This window comes from Oncorhynchus keta, chromosome 14, assembly GCF_023373465.1.
Source record: "Oncorhynchus keta strain PuntledgeMale-10-30-2019 chromosome 14, Oket_V2, whole genome shotgun sequence".
Lineage (NCBI taxonomy): Eukaryota > Metazoa > Chordata > Actinopteri > Salmoniformes > Salmonidae > Oncorhynchus > Oncorhynchus keta.
Genome location: NC_068434.1, coordinates 71,761,362 through 71,780,366, shown reverse-complemented (window position 1 = coordinate 71,780,366; position 19,005 = coordinate 71,761,362). Strand labels below are relative to the sequence as shown.

Genomic DNA, 19,005 nt, shown 5'->3' with positions numbered 1-19,005 from the left:
GGAAGGTGTGTCCATTATGCATCTGGTACACCTGGATCCTACTGTTGGGGAGGGGTGTCCATTATACATCTGGTACACCTGGATCCTACTGTTGGGGAGGGGTGTCCATTATGCATCTGGTATATCTGGATCCTACTGTTGGGGAGGGGTGTTCATTATGCATCTGGTACACCTGGATTCTACTGTTGGGGAGGGGTGTCCATTATGCATCTGGTACACCTGGATCCTACTGTTGGGGAGGGGTGTCCATTATGCATCTGGTACACCTGGATCCTACTGTTGGGGAGGGGTGTCCATTATGCATCTGGTACACCTGGATTCTACTGTTGGGGAGGGGTGTCCATTATGCATCTGGTACACCTTGATCCTACTGTTGGGGAAGAGTGTCCATTATGCATCTGGTACACCTGGATTCTACTGTTGGAGAGGGGTGTCCATTATGCATCTGGTACACCTTGATCCTACTGTTGGGGAAGAGTGTCCATTATGCATCTGGTATACCTGGATTCTACTGTTTGGGATGGGTGTCCATTATGCATCTGATACACATGGATTCTACTGTTGGGGAGGGGTGTCCATTATGCATCTGGTACACCTGGATCCTACTGTTGGGGAGGGGTGTCCATTATGCATCTGGTACACCTGGATCCTACTGTTGGGGAGGGGTGTTCATTATGCATCTGGTACACCTGGATTCTACTGTTGGGGAGGGGTGTCCATTATGCATCTGGTACACCTTGATCCTACTGTTTGGGAAGAGTGTCCATTATGCATCTGGTACACCTGGATTCTACTGTTGGAGAGGGGTGTCCATTATGCATCTGGTACACCTGGATCCTACTGTTGGGGAAGGGTGTCCATTATGCATCTGGTACACCTGGATTCTACTGTTGGGGGGGTGTCCATTATGCATCTGGTACACCTGGATCCTACTGTTGGGGAAGGGTGTCCATTCTGTGCTGAGTCTGAAACTCTGGCACCCAGGTTGGTTGGGATGATTGAGCTGATCACTTCTTGGTTCTCAGCTTTGGGAGAGGTTTTCTCTTCCCAACTGTTTATATTTGGGCTTAAGTACAGTTTATTCTGGGACAGCCTATTACAAGCTGGTTAAAAATATTCATCTGTTTATGAGTATATGGGGTATCCCAGACCCAATAAAGATGATTTAAAACTCTCTCTCTCTCTCTCTCTGTCATTCAGTGTGTGATACTCCGGACATCAGTGATTACCCTTAGAGAGGGAACACTATAGAAAGAAGGTGGAATGATAGAGCTGGATCTAAGAGACAAATACAGGGAGGAATGTTTAGTTGGGAGGCAGGGAGTTTTCTCTCTCCTCCAGTTACTAACCCCCCCCCACACACACACACACACACACTTCCCTCTCCTGTCCTTACATTTTCACCTCTGACTTGCTCTGACCTCTTCCTCCAGTGGCGCAGCCAATCTGGCGCTCCTGTTGTGGTATGTGTGTGTTTGGCAGTTTTTGTGTGCGTGTGTGTGTGTGAAATCAAGACACTTCAAACAGTTATTTCTTGTGTGTGTGTGTGTTGTCTCAGGGTGCAAACTGATAGTTATATCTGGGCTTTGAGGCAGTATTAGTCATGTGTTTTGGAGAGGGAAGGTTATCATTGACCACAGAGCGTGACCAGACTGATATCACTCACAGTGTGAGGTGTCTATCTATCTATCTATCTATCTATCTATCTATCTATCTATCTATCTATCTATCTATCTATCTATCTATCTATCTATCTATTAATATCTCCCTCCCTCTCTTTTTCTCTCTCTCGATCTCCCTCTCTCCCTCCCTCTCTTTTTCTTTATCTATCTCTCTCTTTGTCCCTCCCGCTTTTCTCTCTCTCTCTCTCTCTCTCTCTCTCTCTCTCTCTCTCTCTCCTTCCCTCTCTTTTTCTCTATCTCTCTCTCCTCTCTCCCTCCCTCTCTTTTTCTCCATCTATCCCTCCCTCCCTCTTTTCTCTCTCTCTCTCTATTTCTCTCTCTCTCCCTAACCCCCTTATCTCACCCCCCCCCCTCTGTTTTCCTCCCTCTGCCTCTCTCTTCCAGAGTGATATACTGGAGCTCTTAAAGTTGAGTAATTACAACTGTCTCACCCAGGCGTCCACTGACTGGGACTGTTTTGAAATGAGCTTTTCATGTCTGTCTAGTGTGTGTGTGTGTGTGTGTGTGTGTGTGTGTGTGTGTGTGTGTGGAAGCATCATTAGCAAGCCATGTATTATTCTGTAACCCCTACCTCTTTTACATAGTACACAATCGCTCTCATACCCCCCAACTTCTTCTCCTCTCCTCCTTTCTCCTCCTCTCCTCCTTTCTCCTCTTCCTCTCCTCCCTTCTCCTCCTCTTCCCCTTCTCCTCCTCCTCTCCTCCCTTCTCCTCCTCCTCCTCCCTTCTCCTCTACCCTTCTCCTCCCCCTTCTCCCTTCTTGTCCTCCTCATTTCCTCCCTTCTCATCCTACCTTCTTGTTCTCCTCCTTTCCTCCCTTCTCCTCTACCTTTCTTCCCTTCTCCTACTCCCCTCCTTCCTTCTCCTCCTTTCCTCCCTTCTCCTCCTCCTTTCTTCCCTTCTCCTTCCTTCCTTCTTTCCTTCCTTCCTTCCTTCCCCTCCTCCTCTCCTCCTTTCCTCTTACCCCCTCCTGTATTTGGTCAAGAATAGCATCTTATGGTTGACGAGTTAGGACTGAGATCCCCCTCTCTCTCTCTCTCTCTCTCTCTCTGACTCTCTCCATCTTAAATTCCTAAATGCCAGGATGATAGGCTTGGAGCGATGGAGATCTCCTTTTATAATGTCACAGTCCTCCCTCCCTCCATTCCTCCCTCCATCCTTTCCTCAGGTCTTCCATAGCCAGGCCACATATGATCTGTCATACAAAGAGCCTAGAGACCATGCTCAATATCCTCCTCCATCCTATTTCAGTCTGCAATACCACATTCAGCCAGCAGAGAGCACATGCAGACCCTTGAATGAATGTGGTGTTGAATCACTCCTGAGCGCTGTTGATGTTCAGACGTATACAGAAATAAATGTGCAGAATCAGTACAGGGCCATGAAGCGTTTCCAATGTATCTCTTAGTCCCAGAGGCACACTGTTAGTTAGTGCTGTGGTTGCTGTGGTTGCTGTGGGTATGTGTGTGTGTGTGTGTGTGTGTGTGTGTGTGTGTGTGTGTGTGTGTGTGTGTGTGTGTGTGTGTGTGTGTGTGTGTGTGTGTGTGTTGTCAGTTTAGAGAGAGGAAGAGTGACAAAATAGAACATGTATAAGAGGTTGAGTCGATTCTCAAACATGATCAAACAGACAGGGAAACTTTATGGATGTAAAGATGTAAAGAGAGAGAGAGAGAGAGACATTACAGATGTAAAGAGAGAGAGAGACATTACAGATGTAAAGAGAGAGAGAGACATTATGGATGTAAAGAGAGAGAGAGACATTACAGATGTAAAGAGCGAGAGAGACATTATGGATGTAAAGAGAGAGGGAGAGACATTATGGATGTAAAGAGAGAGAGAGAGAGACATTATGGATGTAAAGAGAGAGAGACATGGATGTAAAGAGAGAGAGAGACATTATGGATGTAAAAGAGAGAGAGAGATTATGGATGTAAAGAGAGAGAGAGACATTATGGATGTAAAGAGATAGAGAGAGAGAGAGATTATGGATGTAGAGAGAGATATTATGGATGTAAAGAGAGAGAGAGAGAGAGATGGATGTAAAGAGAGAGAGACACATTATGGATGTAAAAGAGATAGAGAGAGAGACATTATGGATGTAAAGAGATAGAGAGAGAGATTATGGATGTAAAGAGAGAGAGAGAGAGAGATTATGGATGTAAAGAGAGCATGGATGTAAAGAGAGAGAGAGAGAGATATTATGGATGTAAAGAGAGAGAGAGAGAGATTATGGATGTAAAGAGAGAGAGAGAGAGAGATGGATGTAAAGAGAGAGAGACACATTATGGATGTAAAAGAGATAGAGAGAGAGACATTATGGATGTAAAGAGATAGAGAGAGAGAGATTATGGATGTAAAGAGAGAGAGAGAGAGATATTATGGATGTAAAGAGAGAGAGAGAGAGAGAGAGAGATGGATGTAAAGAGAGAGAGAGACATTATGGATGTAAAGCTAGAGAGACAGACATTATGGATGTAAAGAGAGAGAGAGAGACATTATGGATGTATAGAGAGACATTATGGATGTAAAGAGAGAGGGACATTATGGATGTAAAGAGAGAGAGAGAGAGAGACATTATGGATGTAAAGAGAGAGGGAGAGAGAGACATTATGGATGTATAGAGAGAGAGAGATATATTATGGATGTAAAGAGAGAGAGAGAGAGAGATATTATGGATGTAAAGAGAGCGAGAGAGAGAGAGAGAGAGATGGATGTAAAGAGAGAGAGAGACATTATGGATGTAAAGAGAGAGACAGACATTATGGATGTAAAGAGAGAGAGAGAGACATTATGGATGTATAGAGAGACATTATGGATGTAAAGAGAGAGAGACATTATGGATGTAAAGAGAGATTATGGATGTAAAGAGAGAGAGAGAGAGACATTATGGATGTATAGAGAGAGAGATATATTATGGATGTAAAGAGAGAGAGACATCGTGGATGTAAAGAGAGAGAGACATTATGGATGTAAAGAGAGAGAGAGACATTATGGATGTAAAGAGAGAGAGAGACATTATGGATGTAAAGAAAGAGAGAGAGAGAGAGAGAGACAGTATGGATGTAAAGAGAGAGAGAGACATTATGGATGTATAGAGAGAGAGAGACATTATGGATGTAAAGAGAGAGAGAGACATTATGGATGTAAAGGATGGGTGTAAAGAGAGAGAGAGAGAGATGGATGTAAAGAGAGAGAGAGACATTATGAATGTAAAGCTAGAGAGACAGACATTATGGATGTAAAGAGAGGGAGAGACATTATGGATGTATAGAGAGAGAGAGACATTATGGATGTAAAGAGAGAGAGATTATGGATGTAAAGAGAGAGAGAGACATTATGGATGTAAAGAGAGAGCGAGAGACATAATGGATGTGAAGAGAGAGAGAGATGGATGTAAAGAGAGAGAGAGAGACATAATGGATGTAAGAGAGAGAGAGAGACATTATGGATGTAAAGAGAGAGAGACGGAGAGAGACATTATTGATGTAAAAGAGAGAGAGGATGTAGAGAGAGAGAGATGAGAGAGAGAGAGAGAGAGAGATGAGAGAGAGAGAGAGAGAGAGAGAGAGAGAGAGAGAGATATATGTAATGGGGAGGGCGATGGAGAGAGTGTGCAGAGAAGGAATGTTGGAGAGAGAAAGAGACGGAAGATAGAGAGAGGAGTGGAGAGTAGTTTCTTGTACCAGCTCTGTCTCAGTGGGAGTGAGACGTCAGCCTCTGTCAGTCCACTCGACCAGCCAGCCTGCAGGAGAAACAGATCTATTCAATTCAATTCAATTCAAGGGCTTTATTGGCATGGGAAACATGTGTTAACATTGCCAAAGCAAGTGAGGTAGACAACATACAAAGTGAATATATAAAGTGAAAAACAACAAAAATTAACAGTAAACATTACACATACAACAGTTTCAAAACAGTAAAGACATTACAAATGTCATATTATATATATATATATATATATATATATATATATACAATGTACAAATAATTAAAGGACACAAGATAAAATAAATAAGCATAAATATGGGTTGTATTTACAATGGTGTTTGTTCTTCACTGGTTGCCCTTTTCTCGTGGCAACAGGTCACAAATCTTGCTGCTGTGATGGCACACTGTGGAATTTCACCCAGTAGATATGGGAGTTTTTCAAAATTGGATATGTTTTCGAATTCTTTGTGGATCTGTGTGATCTGGGGGAAATATGTTTCTCTAATATGGTCATACATTGGGCAGGAGGTTAGGAAGTGCAGCTCAGTTTCCACCTCATTTTGTGGGCAGTGAGCACATAGCCTGTCTTCTCTTGAGAGCCATGTCTGCCTACGGCGGCCTTTCTCAATAGCAAGGCTATGCTCACTGAGTCTGTACATAGTCAAAGCTTTCCTTAATTTTGGGTCAGTCACAATGGTCAGGTATTCTGCCGCTGTGTACTCTCTGTGTAGGGCCAAATAGCATTCTAGTTTGCTCTGTTTTTTTGTTAATTCTTTCCAATGTGTTAAGTAATTATCTTTTTGTTTTCTCATGATTTGGTTGGGTCTAATTGTGCTGGACCAGCTTGCTTAGGGGACTCTTCTCCAGGTTCATCTCTCTGTTTGTGATGGCTTTGTTATGGAAGGTTTGTGAATCGCTTCCTTTTAGGTGGTTGTAGAATTTAATGGCTCTTTTCTGGATTTTGATAATTAGTGGGTATCGGCCTAATTCTGCTCTGCATGCATTATTTGGTGTTTTACGTTGTACACGGAGGATATTTTTGCAGAATTCTGCGTGCAGAGTCTCAATTTGGTGTTTGTCCCATTTTGTGAAGTCTTGGTTGGTGAGCGGACCTCAGACCTCACAACCATAAAGGGCAATGGGCTCTCTATCTCCCTCTCTCTCTTTGAGTTTTCTGCCTAAACTGAGAGACGAGACACTTCACGACTCCCAGAGAAAAAAACCACAACTCGCAACAACACCAGCATTATTATCGACAAACAAAACACAAAGGCAGTGAGGCAACTAAAGAAAACCCTGAAGTCGACATTCACCAAGGACACAAACATTTATTATCACTCTTAGAATTAGACAGGATGGGTTGGTTCACTTCAAGTGCTCTAAAACAGGGCATGGAAAGAGGTCCTGGCAAGATTGTTGGAGCTGCATTTCCCCCAGTGTTTTACGGTGAATAGCAAAGACAACAACTCTCCACCACTCAAGGCTGAGCTCCTCAAAGCCCTTGGAAATGTCAGCATCATTAGAGAGAATGTCAGTCGAGCTTCAGAGATCCCCCAGATAGATCTGTTGTCTGAGGAGATGTGATGGAGCTCATGACCTGTGGGCAAATAGAGCTTCATCTGATCCTCTTCAGTATGGAGACACAGAAGGGGTTTATCCTCAGCTAGCTGAGTAAGTGTTCACAAACACACTGGTAACACGCCCTATTGTGTCTCCCTCACGTGTTGGTTTCATTACACTCTTGTAACATATTCATTACGTAGTTGTAACAGTAAAACTTTAGTCCGTCCCCTTGCCCCTACCCGGGCGCGAACGAGGGACCCTCTGCACACACAGACAACAGTCACCCACGAAGCATCGTTACCCATCGCTCCACAGAGCAAGGGGAACCACTACTTCAAGGTCTCAGAGCAAGTGACGTCACCGATTGAACTGCTAGTAGCGTGGACCACCGCTAACTAGCTAGCCATTTCACACCCATTACATAGTGTTTATGTCATGAATATAAAGGCTTTATGATGCTGTCATTACCACTCTTACTACATTGTGACCTGTACAATAGATGATATTCCACTTTTTACAGGTAAAGGTATATTTAAAGAAGGGAAATGTTTCCTATCATAACCGATAGTCACTAGAGAATTTATAGTCTTGTACGTGTCATGTGCGTCATCATTTGTCCCTATTGATCTCTCTGCACCCCCACTCACTGAGATATTGACTTGTTCAAGTGTTTATCCTGTCTGGCAGCGTTTATAGATGATCACGTACACAGGCAAACACACGCGCAAGCATGCAGACACACACACCCCTCCCTTCCTGCTGTGTCTGAGCCTCTCCCTCTGTGCAGGTCTTATTGAATCTATAAGGTGTTACATCTCAGATATCACTCGGCGGTATTGACGTGTGTCTCTGTGATGAAAGAGCCTGTCTCTAAAGGGTCATAGGTGGAGGGTCAGAGCAGGGTGTGTTACCCACAGGAAGTGATAATGAGACCGTGAGGTTGTGCGAGGGGGGGGGTCTGTCACAGCCCCTCACTTCATTAAGCCGTCTGAACAGATTTCTCGCCTGTCAGCTCCTTAAAGTGGTGGTGACAGTGTCTCAGACCTATTCACGCACACACACACACACACACACACACACACACACACACACACACACACACACACACACACACACACACACACACACACACACACACACACACACACACACACACACTGTCTCCCTCCTCCTCCTCTCCTGTCATGCAAAGCCCCTGTGGACTGTGTTTATCATATCAGTGTTTGAATCAGCACTCGACTGCTAATGTCTTGTGATCCTATGAGGCCATGCTCCTGTTGCTGTGATTGGCTGGCTGGCTTACTCTGTGTCCGGCCTTGGCACTAATTAGCTTCATCTCCTGCTCCAATTAGAGGAAATTACTTCTAACTCCTAAACAAGCCTCACTTAGCAGACATAACAACAGGAGAATATACTACACCTCTCTCAGCCTCAATGCCCTCCTTTTAGAACGGGGCAGCACAGTTGTATGTCACTGTCAACACTTTGGTTAGGTAACACCTTTTCTAATGTGCTATTTACATTACCTGGTATTTACTTAGAACGATGTGTAAGTGAGTATTTTAAAGTAGTCGTACCAGGTATAGAATGGTGGCAGGGACAGAACTGTAAAATAACGTGTTCCCATCAGCATCTTGTCTGACCTCCCTGCTTCCCATCAGTCCCAGTAGTGTAACTGACCTCCCTGCTTCCCGTCAGTCCCAGTAGTGTAACTGACCTCCCTGCTTCCCATCAGTCCCAGTAGTGTAACTGATCTCCCTGCTTCCCGTCAGTCCCAGTAGTGTAACTGACCTCCCTGCTTCCCATCAGTCCCAGTAGTGTAACTGACCTCCCTGCTTCCCATCAGTCCCAGTAGTGTAACTGATCTCCCTGCTTTCCATCAGTCCCAGTAGTGTAACTGATCTCCCTGCTTTCCATCAGTCCCAGTAGTGTAACTGATCTCCCTGCTTCCCATCAGTCCCAGTAGTGTAACTGATCTCCCTGCTTTCCATCAGTCCCAGTAGTGTAACTGACCTCCCTGCTTCCCATCAGTCCCAGTAGTGTAACTGATCTCCCTGCTTCCCATCAGTCCCAGTAGTGTAACTGATCTCCCTGCTTCCCATCAGTCCCAGTAGTGTAACTGATCTCCCTGCTTCCCATCAGTCCCAGTAGTGTAACTGATCTCCCTCCTTCCCATCAGTCCCAGTAGTGTAACTGATCTCCCTGCTTCCCATCAGTCCCAGTAGTGTAACTGATCTCCCTGCTTCCCGTCAGTCCCAGTAGTGTAACTGATCTACCTGCTTCCCGTCAGTCCCAGTAGTGTAACTGATCTCCCTGCTTCCCGTCAGTCCCAGTAGTGTAACTGATCTCCCTGCTTCCCATCAGTCCCAGTAGTGTAATTGATATCCCTGCTTCCCATCAGTCCCAGTAGTGTAATTGATCTCCCTGCTTCCCATCAGTCCCAGTAGTGTAATGGATCTCCATGTAATTGATCTCCCTGCTTCCCATCAGTTCCAGTAGTGTAACTGACCTCCCTGCTTCCCATCAGTTCCAGTAGTGTAACTGATCTCCCTGCTTCCCATCAGTCCCAGTAGTGTAACTGATCTCCCTGCTTCCCATCAGTCCCAGTAGTGTAATTGATCTCCCTGCTTCCCATCAGTCCCAGTAGTGTAATGGATCTCCATGTAATTGATCTCCCTGCTTCCCATCAGTTCCAGTAGTGTAACTGACCTCCCTGCTTCCCATCAGTTCCAGTAGTGTAACTGATCTCCCTGCTTCCCATCAGTCCCAGTAGTGTAACTGATCTCCCTGCTTCCCGTCAGTCCCAGTAGTGTAACTGATCTCCCTGCTTCCCATCAGTCCCAGTAGTGTAATTGATATCCCTGCTTCCCATCTGTCCCATAGTGTAATTGATCTCCCTGCTTCCCATCAGTCCCAGTAGTGTAATTGATCTCCCTGTAATTGATCTCCCTGCTTCCCATCAGTCCCAGTAATGTAATTGATCTCCCTGCTTCCCATCAGTCCCAGTAGTGTAATTGATCTCCCTGTAATTGATCTCCCTGCTTCCCGTCAGTCCCAGTAGTGTAATTGATCTCCCTGCTTCCCATCAGTCCCAGTAGTGTAATTGATCTCCCTGTAATTGATCTCCCTGCTTCCCATCAGTCCCAGTAGTGTAATTGATCTCCCTGTAATTGATCTCCCTGCTTCCCGTCAGTCCCAGTAGTGTAATTGATCTCCCTGTAATTGATCTCCCTGCTTCCCGTCAGTCCCAGTAGTGTAACTGACCTCCCTGCTTCCCTTCAGTCCCAGTAATGTAATTGATCTCCCTGTAATTGATCTCCCTGCTTCCCGTCAGTCCCAGTAGTGTAATTGATCTCCCTGTAATTGATCTCCCTGCTTCCCATCAGTCCCAGTAGTGTAATTGATCTCCCTGTAATTGATCTCCCTGCTTCCCATCAGTCCCAGTAGTGTAATTGATCTCCCTGTAATTGATCTCCCTGCTTCCCATCAGTCCCATTAGTGTAATTGATCTCCCTGTAATTGATCTCCCTGCTTCCCGTCAGTCCCAGTAGTGTAATTGATCTCCCTGTAATTGATCTCCCTGCTTCCCATCAGTCCCAGTAGTGTAATTGATCTCCCTGTAATTGATCTCCCTGCTTCCCATCAGTCCCAGTAGTGTAATTGATCTCCCTGTAATTGATCTCCCTGCTTCCCATCAGTCCCATTAGTGTAATTGATCTCCCTGTAATTGATCTCCCTGCTTCCCGTCAGTCCCAGTAGTGTAATTGATCTCCCTGTAATTGATCTCCCTGCTTCCCATCAGTCCCAGTAGTGTAATTGATCTCCATGTAATTGATCTCCCTGCTTCCCGTCAGTCCCAGTAGTGTAATTGATCTCCCTGTAATTGATCTCCCTGCTTCCCATCAGTCCCAGTAGTGTAATTGATCTCCCTGTAATTGATCTCCCTGCTTCCCATCAGTCCCAGTAGTGTAATTGATCTCCCTGTAATTGATCTCCCTGCTTCCCATCAGTCCCAGTAGTGTAATTGATCTCCCTGTAATTGATCTCCCTGCTTCCCATCAGTCCCAGTAGTGTAATTGATCTCCCTGTAATTGATCTCCCTGCTTCCCATCAGTCCCAGTAGTGTAATTGATCTCCCTGCTTCCCATCAGTCCCAGTAGTGTAATTGATCTCCCTGTAATTGATCTCCCTGCTTCCCGCTCCGTCAGGGGGCGGTTGAAAAGGGAACTTCCAAACAGATAATTAGCTAAGATCAGCAGGAGCTTTTAGTTTGGGCACACTGCCAAGATGTGTTTTTTTTTAGTCTGTGTAACTTTGTGTTTATTTGTGAGTGTGTGCGTTCCTGTAACCGCTGGCTCCTCAAGAGAAGTCCTTACCACACACACAGCTACAGTACCTCCCTGGCTCCTCAAGAGAAGTCCTTACCACACACACAGCTACAGTACCTCCCTGGCTCCTCAAGAGAAGTCCTTACCACACACACAGCTACAGTACCTCCCTGGCTCCTCAAGAGAAGTCCTTACCACACACACGGCTACAGTACCTCCCTGGCTCCTCAAGAGAAGTCCTTACCACACACACAGCTACAGTACCTCCCTGGCTCCTCAAGAGAAGTCCTTACCACACACACGGCTACAGTACCTCCCTGGCTCCTCAAGAGAAGTCCTTACCACACACACAGCTACAGTACCTCCCTGGCTCCTCAAGAGAAGTCCTTACCACACACACAGCTACAGTACCTCCCTGGCTCCTCAAGAGAAGTCCTTACCACACACACGGCTACAGTACCTCCCTGGCTCCTCAAGAGAAGTCCTTACCACACACACGGCGACAGTACCTCCCTGGCTCCTCAAGAGAAGTCCTTACCACACACACAGCTACAGTACCTCCCTGACTCCTAAAGAGAAGTCCTTACCACACACACAGCTACAGTACCCCCCTGACTCCTCAAGAGAAGTCCTTACCACACACACAGCTCAGTACCTCCCTGGCTCCTCAAGAGAAGTCCTTACCACACACAAAGCTACAGTACCTCCCTGGCTCCTCAAGAGAAGTCCTTACCACACACACAGCTACAGTACCTCCCTGGCTCCTCAAGAGAAGTCCTTACCACACACACAGCTACAGTACCTCCCTGGCTCCTCAAGAGAAGTCCTTACCACACACACAGCTACAGTAGCTCCCTGGCTCAAGTCATTAGGAGAGTGACTTATGTATTTTTAGTATTTTTACGTGAGAAGTGTGTGTTTAAGCCTTGTCAGTCTGCAGGACCTTACCCTGCTCCATCTCCCTGTCTGTCTCCATACTACATCTCCCTGTCTGTCTCCCTGTTCCATCTCCATGTCTGTTTCCCTGTCTGTCTCTCTGCTCCATCTCCCTGTCTGACTCCCTGCTCCATCTCCCTGTCTGTTTCCCTGTCTGTCTCCCTGCTCCATCTCCCTGTCTGACTCCCTGCTCCATCTCCCTGTCTGTCTCCATACTCCATCTCCCTGTCTGTCTCCCTGTTCCATCTCCCTGTCTGTTTCCCTGTCTGTCTCTCTGCTCCATCTCCCTGTCTGACTCCCTGCTCCATCTCCCTGTCTGTTTCCCTGTCTGTCTCCCTGCTCCATCTCCCTGTCTGACTCCCTGCTCCATCTCCCTGTCTGTTTCCCTGTCTGTCTCCCTGCTCCATTTCCCTGTCTGTCTCCCTGTTCCATCTCCCTGTCTGTTTCCCGGTCTGTCTCCATACTCCATCTCCCTGTCTGTCTCCATACTCCATCTCCCTGTCTGTCTCCCTGTTCCATCTCCCTGTCTGTTTCCCTGTCTGTCTCCCTGCTCCATCTCCCTGTCTGTTTCCCGGTCTGTCTGCCTGCTCCATCTCCCTGTCTGACTCCCTGTCTGTCTCCCTGCTCGATCTCCCCGTCTGGCTCCCTGCTCCATCTCCCTGTCTGACTCCCTGTCTGTCTCCCTGCTCCATCTCCCTGTCTGACTCCCTGCTCCATCTCCCTGTCTGTCTCCCTGCTCGATCTCCCCGTCTGACTCCCTGCTCCATCTCCCTGTCTGACTCCCTGCTCCATCTCCCTGTCTGACTCCCTGCTCCATCTCCCCGTCTGACTCCCTGCTCGATCTCCCCGTCTGACTCCCTGCTCCATCTCCCTGTCTGTTTCCCGGTCTGTCTGCCTGCTCCATCTCCCTGTCTGACTCCCTGTCTGTCTCCCTGCTCGATCTCCCCGTCTGGCTCCCTGCTCCATCTCCCTGTCTGACTCCCTGCTCCATCTCCCTGTCTGACTCCCTGCTCCATCTCCCTGTCTGACTCCCTGCTCCATCTCCCCGTCTGGCTCCCTGCTCCATCTCCCTGTCTGTCTCCCTGCTCCATCTCCCCGTCTGACTCCCTGCTCCATCTCCCTGTCTGACTCCCTGCTCCATCTCCCCGTCTGACTCCCTGTCTGTCTCCCTGCTCGATCTCCCCGTCTGGCTCCCTGCTCCATCTCCCTGTCTGACTCCCTGTCTGTCTCCCTGCTCGATCTCCCCGTCTGGCTCCCTGCTCCATCTCCCTGTCTGACTCCCTGTCTGTCTCCCTGCTCGATCTCCCTGTCTGACTCCCTGCTCCATCTCCCTGTCTGACTCCCTGTCTGTCTCCCTGTCTGTCTGCCTGCTCCATCTCCCCGTCTGGCTCCCTGTCTGTCTCCCTGCTCGATCTCCCCGTCTGGCTCCCTGCTCCATCTCCCTGTCTGACTCCCTGTCTGTCTCCCTGCTCGATCTCCCTGTCTGACTCCCTGTCTGACTCCCTGTCTGTCTCCTCGTCTAGCTCCCTGCTCCATCTCTCTGTCTGTTTCCCTGTCTGTCTCCCTGCTCCATCTCCCTGTCTGACTCCCTGTCTGGCTCCATGCTCGATCTCCCTGTCTAACTCCCCGTCTGGCTCCCTGTCTGGCTCCATGCTCGATCTCCCTGTCTGGCTCCGTGCTCGATCTCCCTGTCTGACTCCCCGTCTGGCTCCCTGCTCCATCTCCCTGTCTGTCTCCCTGCTCCATCTCCCTGTCTGATTCCCTGTCTGGCTCCGTGCTCGATCTCCCTGTCTGTCTCCCCGTCTGGCTCCCTGCTCCATCTCCCTGTCTTTCTCGCTGCTCCATCTCCCTGTCTGCCTCCCTGCTCCATCTCCGTGTCTGTCTCCCTGCTCCATCTCCCTGTCTGTTTCCCTGTATCTTTCCCTGCTCCATCTCCCTGTCTGTTTCCCTGCTCCATCTCCCTGTCTGTCTCCCTGCTCGATCTCCCTGTCTGACTCCCTGTCTGTCTCTGTCTGGCTCCCTGTCTGTCTCCCTGCTCCATCTCCCTGTCTGTTTCCATGCTCCATCTCCCTGTCTGTCTCCCTGCTCCATCTCCCTGTCTGTCTCCCTGCTCCATCTCCCTGTCTGGCTCCTTGTCTCTCTTCGTCATCTCCCTGTCTGTTTCCCTGTTTCTCTGTCTCACTCTCTGTCTGCTCTCTGTCTGTCTGTTTCTCTGTCTTTCTGTCTGTCTGTCTGTCTGTCTGTCTGTCTGTCTGTCTGTCTCTCTGCTCCATATCCCTGTCTGTCTGTCTGTCTGTCTGTCTGTCTGTCTGTCTGTCTGTCTGTCTGTCTGTCTGTCTGTCTGTCTCCCATCTCACTATCTGTCTCACTGTCTCTGTCTCGCTCTCTGTCTCTCTGTCTGTCTCTCTGCTCCATCTCCCTGTCTGTCTCCCTCTCTCTGCTTCATCTCGCTGTCTGTCTCCCTGTCTGTCTCCCTGTCTCTCTGTCTCTCTCTTTGTCTGTCTCTCTGTTGTGTCTGTCTCCCTGTCTCTCTCCTCTGTCTCCCGGTCTTACTGTCTGTGTCTCTCTGTCTGTCTCTCTGTCTATCTCAAATCAAAATCAGATCAAATTTGATTTGTCACATACACATGGTTAGCAGATGTTAATGCGAGTGTAGCGAAATGCTCGTGCTTCTAGTTCCGACAATGCAGTAATAACCAACGAGTAATCTAACCTAACAATTTCACAACAACTACCCATATACACGCAGTGTAAAGGAATGAAAGAATATGTACAAAAAAATATATGAATGAGTGATGATACAGAACGGCATTGGCAAGATGCAGTAGATGGTATAGAGTACAGTATATGAGTACTGATGAGTAAGATGAGTAATGTAGGGTATGTAAACATTATATGAAGTGGCATTGTTTAAAGTGGCTAGGGATACATTTATTACATACATTTTTACATTATTAAAGTGGCTGGAGTTGAGTCAGTGTGTTGGCAGCAGCCCCTAAATGTAAGTGATGGCTGTTTAACAGTCTGATGGCCTTGAGAAAGAAGCAGTTTTTCAGTCTCTCGGTCCCAGCTTTGATTCACCTGTACTGACCTCGCCTTCTGGATGATAGCGGGGTGAACAGGCAGTGGCTCGGGTGGTTGTTGTCCTGGAGGGCAGGTAGTTTGCCCCCGGTGATGCATTGTGCAGACCTCACTACCCTCTGGAGAGACTTACGGTTGTGGGCGGAGCAGTTGCCGTACCAGGCTGTGATACAGCGCCTTCTTCACGACGCTGTCTGTGTGGGTGGACCATTTCAGTTTGTCCATGATGTGTACGCCGAGGAACTTAAAACTTACTACCCTCTCCACTACTGTCCCGTCGATGTGGATAGGGGGATGTTCCCTCTGCTGTTTCCTGAAGTCCACGATCATCTCCTTTGTTTCGTTGACGTTGAGTGTGAGGTTATTTTCCTGACACCACACTCCGAGGGCCCTCACCTCCTCCTGTAGGCCATCTCGTCATTGTTGGTAATCACGCCTACCACTATAGTCTCGTCTGCAAACTTGATGTCTGTCTCCCTGTCTCTCTCTCGCTGTCTCTCTTTGCTCCATCTCCCTGTCTATCTCTCTGTCTGTCTCGCTGTCTCTCTGTCTGTCTCCCTGTCTCTCTGCTCCATCTCCCTGCCTATCTCCCTGTCTCTCTGCTCCATCTCCCTTTCTATCTCTCTGTCTGTCTCCCTGTCTCTTTGCTCCATCTCCCTGTCCGTCTCTCTGTCTGTCTCCCTGTCTCTCTGTCTGTCTCCCTGTCTCTCTGTCTGTCTCGCTGTCTCTCTGTCTGTCTCCCTGTCTCTCTGCTCCATCTCCCTTTCTATCTCTCTGTCTGTCTCGCTGTCTCTCTGCTCCATCTCCCTGTCCATCTCTCTGTCTGTCTCCCTGTCTCTCTGTCTGTCTCTCTGTCTGTCTCGCTGTCTCTCTGTCTGTCTCCCTGTCTCTCTGCTCCATCTCCCTGTCCATCTCTCTGTCTGTCTCCCTGTCTCTCTGTCTGTCTCCCTGTCTCTCTGTCTGTCTCGCTGTCTCTCTATCTGTCTCCCTGTCTCTCTGCTCCATCTCCCTGTCTATCTCCCTGTCTCTCTGCTCCATCTCCCTTTCTATCTCTCTGTCTGTCTCGCTGTCTCTCTGCTCCATCTCCCTGTCCATCTCTCTGTCTGCCTCCCTGTCTCTCTGTCTGTCTCCCTGTCTCTCTATCTGTCTCCCTGTCTCTCGGTCTGTCTCGCTGTCTCTCTGCTCCATCTCCCTGTCTATCTCTGTGTCTGTCTCCCTGTCTCCAGCTGAGAGCTATGTTTATTTCATAAGGCCCTGTGACGAGCGCTGTGTTTTTGTCTGGAGATGTGCGTCGCCGTCGCCGCCTGTCTCTTCCACTTGTCAATGGCCTCTTTTAAGTCCTCTACCCACCTTTCCTCCTCTCTTCCTCTTCTCCTCCTCTTCTCCTTCTCCTCTGACAGTTTCCCTCTGTTCTTCCCTCTTCTTTTCATGGTCAGCCCTTCCGCTCTTGCTTGAATGCTCGTCCCTCGCTCCGTCTCGGAAGAGGAGAGGAGACACTGCGCATCTAAAGAGACCTGAGCTGTCTCTTTCTCCCTCTCTCTCTCCTTCTGTCTTTGTCTCTGTCAAGGCTCTGTCACTTCAGTCAGGGACGTGTCTTTAATACCCACTGCTGGATAGCCCCTAGTTGGCTTTTTATAGCCGTTTATATCAAAGCTGTGACAGCTGCTAAAAACGGTCCCCCGGAAGACAAGGCACCTTAGTTGTTAATGGCACTATATTATAGACGCACACACACACACACACACACACACACACACACACACACACACACACACACACACACACACACACACACACACACACACACACACACACACACACACACACACACACACACACACACACACACACACACACACACACAGAGGGAGACAAGGCACTTGAGTAGTTAATGGCACTACCCAAACACTGTAGCAGGGTGGCTTTGAAGTCGATGGCTTTGAGTTGCTGAGCTGTCTGAAAGTGGGACAAACTTAGTTAAAACTGTCTGTAATGTTTGGTGACTGTGACATAGATATGCCATGTGCTGTGGAAACCTCTTCCTCTTGTATATTTAGATATGAGCTGTATTCAGACAGGCCAGGTACATTATGTTGATGCCAGAAGTGATGAAAGTGAATCATTTGCATGTTTTCTATTAAAATGGATGATTGACGTCATCATCTTTGTCTCTTCCAGACATCCAGTGTGATTGAGGGCGTGGCCAGAGTCAGCAAGGAGGCGGATTCTTCCTTACATACATCAGCAGTGAGCGAATCACAATCAACGGAACCTGGGGTTGGCCACACCCCTTCTCTACCCCCCACCCTGGAGCCAGAGAGAGGAGACCGCCCACCTTCCAGTAAGTACCTTGACTTCTGACCCCTGACCTCCAAGCCCTGCTCCTGCCCTCTGGCCCCACCAAAACATTCTATTGTGTGTGGGTTAGAATGAATTATCTCTGACTCCTAGGTTTTTTTGTGCTGCACAAATCCTTCCATTGTCTTTTATTTGCTCTGTTACGTTATTTCTTCTACCCCGACCTACCTTTCTCCTCCTCTCTCTACCTTTCTCCTCCTCTCTCTACCTTTCTCCTCCTCTCTCTACCTTTCTCCTCCTCTCTCTACCTTTCTCCTCCTCTCTCTACCTTTCTCCTCCTCTCTCTACCGTTCTCCTCCTCTCTCTACCTTTCTCCTCCTCTCTGTACCTTTCTCCTCCTCTCTGTACCTTTCTCCTCCTCTCTCTACCTTTCTCCTCCTCTCTCTACCTTTCTCCTCCTCTCTCTACCTTTCTCCTCCTCTCTCTACCTTTCTCCTCCTCTCTCTACCTTTCTCCTCCTCTCTCTACCTTTCTCCTCCTCTCTCTACCGTTCTCCTCCTCTCTCTACCTTTCTCCTCCTCTCTGTACCTTTCTCCTCCTCTCTCTACCGTTCTCCTCCTCTCTCTACCTTTCTCCTCCGCTCTCTACCTTTCTCCTCCTCTCTCTACCTTTCTCCTCCGCTCTCTACCTTTCTCCTCCTCTCTCTACCTTTCTCCTCCTCTCTCTACCGTTCTCCTCCTCTCTCTACCTTTCTCCTCCTCTCTCTACCTTTCTCCTCCTCTCTCTACCTTTCTCCTCCTCTCTCTACCGTTCTCCTCCTCTCTCTTCTCCTTCTGTCTCTTTCTTTACATTTGCAAGGCTTACCTGACACAGGCTGTCTGGTTCAGCCATTGTTTATCCTGTTGTGTGGTATTTGAATACTGTTAAGGTTATCTGCCGTACTGTGAAGCTCTGCTTTCCTGGTATTGTGTCACTCCCAACAGCAGGATACGATTGTTATCAAAGCCTCGTGGGATGTGGTGTGTACTTCCTCATAGCTGATTTCTATTCATGAAAATGATTTCAGCAGAAGTTCCTTTCACACTCTGGATGTGTTTCAGTTCTGTGGGTTTTAAAGTAAGAGGGAGTTTCTGCCAGTGTATGTTCTGACGTTCATGTCTCTCCTAAGTCTGACTGAACCTAGTGAAGCAGTATCTATTCAGTATTTATTCAGTATTTATTCGGTATCTATTCAGTATCTATTCGGTATCTATTCGGTATCTATTCGGTATCTATTCAGTATCTATTCATTATCTATTTGGTATCTATTTGGTATCTATTCAGTATCTATTCATTATCTATTTGGTATCTATTTGGTATCTATTTAGTATTTATTCGGTATCTATTCGGTATCTATTCGGTATCTATTC

At 47.7% G+C, this 19,005-nt stretch overlaps 1 protein-coding gene across 1 annotated transcript in view; it reads left to right on the top strand.

The window, feature by feature from the left end:
* The window catches only part of gse1b (Gse1 coiled-coil protein b), a 476,683-nt gene that overhangs the window by 124,665 nt on the left and 333,013 nt on the right, over positions 1–19,005 (top strand). Inside the window, exon 2 of the mRNA XM_052462428.1 lies at positions 17,477–17,639. Within this exon, the coding sequence (XP_052318388.1) occupies positions 17,477–17,639 (163 nt within the window). The remainder of the gene's footprint in view (positions 1–17,476; positions 17,640–19,005) is intronic.